The sequence below is a fragment of the Benincasa hispida genome, chromosome 12, assembly GCF_027475165.1.
Source record: "Benincasa hispida cultivar pf3 chromosome 12, pf3_genome.v1.1, whole genome shotgun sequence".
Classification (NCBI taxonomy): domain Eukaryota; kingdom Viridiplantae; phylum Streptophyta; class Magnoliopsida; order Cucurbitales; family Cucurbitaceae; genus Benincasa; species Benincasa hispida.
The window spans coordinates 13,120,487-13,126,638 of NC_143489.1; the positions used below are offsets into that span (position 1 = coordinate 13,120,487).

The following is a 6,152-nucleotide window of genomic DNA, read 5'->3' on the forward strand; positions in this document are numbered from 1 at the left end:
AAAAGGTAAATGTTTTTTTTTTTTACCAAAGTCATTCATTACATGGGGAATGCTTTTGGAGCGAAATAGGACTCAAATTCAAAGTATTATACAAAGTAGTGATTCATACAGTAGAGGGATGACCCAATCTTTCATGCTATATAACAGCCTTTTTATCTATGACAACACATATATGATTCAACAAGGTACCAAGACTTTATGTATTCAAGAGATATAAGCCTCGCATAAAATTAGCACTGCCAATCTTCCTCAAAGTGTACTTGTCCTGAATTATGCAAATTAGTGTAAAATTCAACAGTCACTGATGGCAAGTTCTTTATGAGAGCACTTACTGATAAGAGGTTGAATGAAAAACTAGGTAAGTAGAACACATTGCAGAGGACTAAATCAGATGAAAGAGGAACAATTCCAACATTTTTAACTAATATAGTTTGTTTATCAGGCAATGTGACAAAAGTTGAACAAGTAGTCATGGTAAAAATAGAATCTTTGAACAATAAACATGAGCAGATGCACCCGAATCAACTATCCATTGAAAAGAAGAGTGAGTACCCATAACATGAGAGTCTGTGGAAGAAGTGTTTGAAGGGTTCGATGAAGATCTGGATAAGGATGTTGCTGATAATTGAGACTATAGTTGATAGAGGATATTTTGGCACTGTAAGATTGTATCAACAGTGTTTGGATTCAAGGTACCGATGGGTTGAGCACTGACTGAATTTGTAGAGTTGGTACTAACAACATTGTTAGAAGGACGTTGTTACTGCTTAGTTTTGTAACCAAGTGGATAGCCATGAACTTTGTAACAGTTATTAACCGTATGACCAACAATGTTACAGTGAGAACATATAGGGCAATCCTTGCACTGTTTGGAAGAATTACTCTTCGAGTTATTGGCAGCAACAGCAACAGTAACAGCAAGAGGGACAATCGGAAAGGATCCAATGGCTCTCTGTTGTTCTTCTTGAAGCAATAAAGAAAATGCATAAGTGACTGAAGAAGTAGGATCCATTAAGAGGATCTAAGCACGAGCGCGAGAAAAAGACTCATTAAGTCCCATTAGAAAATCTATTAGATACTCGGTTTGAAAAAAGTTGGCCACATCACAAAGTCCTCCACAGCGACACGTTCCACAGTTGCAAGCAGGGTGATAAGTATTGAGTTCATCAATGAGAGTTTTGAATTCGATGAAGTACATACTCACTGAATCTTGATTCTGAGATAGAGTAGTAGGAGTTCGCTTGAGTTGAAAAATTTGTGGAGCATTCTTCTTCTGAAATCATTCTTGTAGGTCGAGCCAGATGTTTCATGTAGAATCAGTAAAAAGGATGCTGGCAGAGATAGGCTTTGATACTGAGTTCAAGATCCATGAAATAACAATATTGTTATTTTGAATCCACACCAGAAGGAGCTCACCGGAAGGACGAGGAAGAGATCCGTCGATGAAGCCAAGTTTACTCTTTGTAGAGAGACCGATCATCATGGCTCGACTCCAAGAAATGTAATTATCTTCGGTCAAAGGTTCTGCAACTATAACAAGACTGGTATTGTCATTGTGATGAAGGTAATAAGGATTGATGTAGGAATCAGATGGATTTTGAGAAATCAAAGACCTGAAGGAGTTATTGGAAGGAAGGATTTCAGGGTTATCGGGTTCGTGAGTATCAAACAGGATGTTTTCGTTGTGTCATGGTGGGAGGTTGAAGAAGATGAAGAACGGAAGGGTGGGAAAAAAATTAGAAGAAAAATACGTTTGATACCATATTAACAATGAATTTTAAAAATTGACATCACTCATTTTATTAAAACGGCCATAGCCAATTATTTATACAAAATGAAGTGGACTCTTATCATAACAAACTAAAAGTACTTTGATCGAAATGGGCCTTAACAAAATAACTAAAGGCCAATATATTAGTTACACTGTTGTAACTATTAGCAACCCAACAATTGAATAAATACTAATCTGATAATTATTTTAAAAATATTGTTATATACTTCATTATATTATTAGCCCAAAAATTCAACTCATTCTATTTATCTTTTATATTTTCTTTAAGCGAAAGAAAACCAAACAACCACCCAACTCAATTATCCTCACTAGAAAACCAAACAACCACCCAACTTAATTATCCTCATTTTCTTATCATAGATGAGAGGGAAAATACCAGTTGAAAAGATATTTTTACATAAGAAAGAAGAGTCCTTAAAAGATACTAGAACTTCATATGCATGAGCAAGACAATTATCTATATATAATGGTAGACTAGATGGTTTTGAAATACACGTACTCTAAAGTAGAAAAAGACAAAAGAAAATGAAGACAGATAATAAAGGTGTGAAAAAGAAGGAAAAAATAGACAAAAATGGGAAAACAACAAAACTTGTAATAAAATAATTAATATATCGACGTGTTTGGGTAACCACTAGTTTGGGTGGCTCAACCAAATTTAATAATTATTTTACATTTTGATAAAGAGAAAAAAACTTTCTTGTCCTATTTTTGGAAAAATTATTCTTTTAGTCATAAAAATATCCAATGATGTATCGGTAGAAAAGAGGTAGGAAGACCAGTACCGTTACATTTATTTCCCAAGTAATACTTGATAAATAAAAAATAAAAAATATCTATTCTCACCAACAAGTTATTATCTACACGTATTGATTAGATAATTGAGTTAGACAAAAATAAAAATAATAAATAGAATGTACTAATATTTTTTCGCATGATAAATCTTTTTTATTGTTTTTACAAAATATTTTAATTTATTTATTGTGTATAATATGACTGAGATACATACTCATGCACAAGTATTATTCAAAAAAAAAAAATGGTCATATCACAGATTTTAAGTTTTTTTTTTTTTCTTAGTCCTTGGAAAAAATTATTGATCCTCCTGGAAGGTAAAGACAGAGCCTAGATTCTTCATATGTCTTGTCTCCACCAGATTTTGTTTCTGCCGACCTTCCCCAACATTACAAAACTTTTCACCAAACTCTCCATTCTCCATTCCGCCATGGAAGAACTCACCTCCAATTTCCTCTTCACCTTCTTCGCCGCTCTTCTAATTTTCCTTTATCTAAAACTCAGGCACTGGCAGAAGCCGCTTCCACCGGGTCCTTGGGGCATTCCACTCCTCGGAAACCTCCCTTTTCTCAATCCCGAACTTCACACCTACTTCACCAAATTGGGCGAAAGATATGGCCCAATATTAAAGCTCCAACTTGGCAACAAAGTAGGTATAATAATAAATTCACCATGGATAGCACGTGAAGTATTGAAAGACCATGATGTCACCTTTGCTAATCGCGATGTTCCACATGCGGGTAAAGCCGCCACATATGGTGGTTTCGACATAGTTTGGACCCCGTATGGACTCGAGTGGCGAATGTTAAGAAAAATTTGTGTGTTTAAGATGCTAAGTAACGCGACTTTGGACTCTGTCTATGAGCTCCGCCGTAGAGAGGTGAGAAACACGGTAGCTCACTTGTACCGAAGAGCTGGGTCGGTGGTGAACGTGGGCGAACAAGGGTTTTTGACGGTTTTCAACGTGGTTACGAGCATGTTGTGGGGTGGGTCAGTAGAAGGGGAGCAGAGAGTTGGTCTTGCGGTGGAGTTTCGAGAGACGATTTCGAACGTGACTGAGCTGTTAGGTAAGCCAAATGTTTCGGATTTTTTTCCGAGCTTGGCCCGATTCGACCTCCAAGGCATTGAGAAGCAAATGCGTGAGCTTGCTCTGAGATTTGATAGCATTTTCGAGAAAATGATAGATCAACGATTGAAAATTGTTGGTGAAGATGATAGTGGGAGTGTTAAAAAGAATGATTTCTTGCAATTCTTACTTGAGGTGAAAGATGAAGGAGAATCCAAGACTCCTCTCACCATGACCCACCTCAAAGCCTTGCTCATGGTATGTTATATTACCAAGTTTATCACTTTGAAATTCCAGATTAAAATACTATTTTGTTGTGGATACTACATTAGATTTTGTTAACATTTTTGTTTTTTCAGTGGTCTAATTTTAAATATATTTTTAATAAATCTTACTTATTCCATAGAATTAGTTTTTTTTTTTTTTTTTTTTTTTTTTTTTTTTTTTTTTTTTTTTTTTTTTTAAGGAAATCTCAATCTATTTCTTTGAGGCTGGGTTTGATATATATTTTTTATATTTCTTTTCCTTTTTTGAAAATTGTGTTTGTTTTCTTATAATTTCATAAAACATAAACCAATTTAGAAACATCTCTTTTTTTTCCTCAATTTCTGATTTAGATTTTTAAAAACACAAACCAATTTAGAAACATCTCTTTTTTTTTCCTCAATTTCTGACTTAAATTTTTAAAAACACAAAGAATATAAATCAATAAGTGAAAGTTTATGAATTTTTAAAAACAACAAATAGTTATTAAACAAGGGTTAAATAGTTTTCTTAACTACTTATAACAATCTCAAAATTCAATAAGTTCTTGAATGGAGCTCGTAACTAATGCTTAAATTTTATTACATTATTATAAGGCAACACTTGAATTAAGAAATTCAAGTAGTTTTTTTGTTTCTTGGCAATATGTGTGGTAGGATATGGTGATCGGCGGGACAGACACATCGTCAAATACTATAGAGTTTGCGATGGCAGAAATGATAAAGAATCCAGAAACTCTAAAGAAAGCACAGGAAGAACTCGCCGTTGTTGTTGGAGAAGACAATATTGTGGAAGAGTTCCACATTCATAGTTTGCCATATCTCAAAGCTGTAATGAAAGAAACTTTGCGTTTACACCCTATCCTACCTCTACTTGTGCCGCACTGCCCAAGCGAGACCACCATTGTCTCCAATTACACAATCCCAAAGGGCTCTCGAGTGTTCATCAATGTCTGGGCCATTCAACGAGACCCCAACCAATGGGAAAATCCACTAGAGTTCAACCCAGAAAGGTTCTTGAATGGAAAATTCGATTTCAGTGGAAGTGATTTTCGTTACTTCCCATTTGGGTCCGGCAAAAGAAATTGTGCAGGGATAGCTATGGCGGAAAGAATGGTACTGTATTTGCTTGCTACACTTTTGCATTCTTTTGATTGGAAATTAGAAGATGGTGAGAAAATGGAAGTTGAGGAGAAATTTGGAATTGTTTTGAAGATGAAGAGGCCTCTTGTTCTCATCCCAACGCCAAGGCTATCTCATCCCACTCTGTATCAGTAACTAATTTTGGTGGTTTCTACATCTGCCATTGTTGTTCCTTTCAAAGCTAGCAAAGTTGTAAAATTAAAATCATGAAGGGGAGTGAGAAATCGAAAAAATGGCCTAATGTTTTTAGAATAAAGCTTCTACTTTCAATGACATTATAACCTATGTTGCTAAAATTTATTAATATTTAGTGGAGTCGTTTACGATTGCAAAAACTTTTAATGGCTTTAGTTTAAATTGCTTTGTTGATGTTAGAATAGAAGAATACAAGAACCATTCAGATAAAAGGAGTCAGACACCTAAGCAATGCCTTGCCAAGTCACAAATCCATCTAGATTGGATATATAAAAAAGGAGAGAAAAGAAAACAGCCAATCAATTCTGGTTTTATAACAACTTCACTAACATGTATTATAGTGACATATGTTCATTTTTTAGTTAGAAAAATTATTCCTATTTTTTCCTCTTTTCGTGGCCTAAAACCCTAAGGGTAAGGTTGTATAAGTACACCATTTAAGGTGCCTCTGTATCATTGAAAATAGACACAGTAATAGAGAAAACACTTGAGTTGCCTCCCCTATTCTTCTTCCTTAATTCCAACTTGGTATCAAAGTATTTAATGGCTAACGCCTCACACTCCGGGATGATGACAACAAGGTCTGAAACCACCAAGTTCAGCATGTCGTCGTTGAACCAACTTCTCAATCTAATCACCAGCACAAAGCTCGAACGAGGGAATTTTATGTTGTGAAAATACTAGCGTTATCGATTCTCCAAGGGTATCGACCAGAAGGACATCTCTTAGGTACAAAATTCGGCCCTCCCATGTTCATTTCCCTCACCATTGAAAGTCTATCTGTTCATGAGGCAAGAACCACTGTCTCTGATCTTTCCAGCAATGCATTAAGCTCCACAGGTGAGCAAATGTTGAATCCTCTCTATGAAGCCTGGATCACAGTTGATTAGCTACTATT

At 35.3% G+C, this 6,152-nt stretch overlaps 1 protein-coding gene across 1 annotated transcript; it reads left to right on the top strand.

The window, feature by feature from the left end:
* Positions 1–2,723: 2,723 nt before the first annotated feature.
* LOC120067404 (geraniol 8-hydroxylase-like) lies at positions 2,724–5,394 on the top strand. Its single transcript, XM_039018973.2, has 2 exons — positions 2,724–3,911; positions 4,574–5,394. Exons 1-2 carry the CDS (start codon positions 2,931–2,933, stop codon positions 5,192–5,194), a joined length of 1,602 nt encoding a protein of 533 aa, XP_038874901.2. The 5' UTR covers positions 2,724–2,930; the 3' UTR covers positions 5,195–5,394.
* The last annotated feature ends 758 nt before the right edge of the window (positions 5,395–6,152 follow it).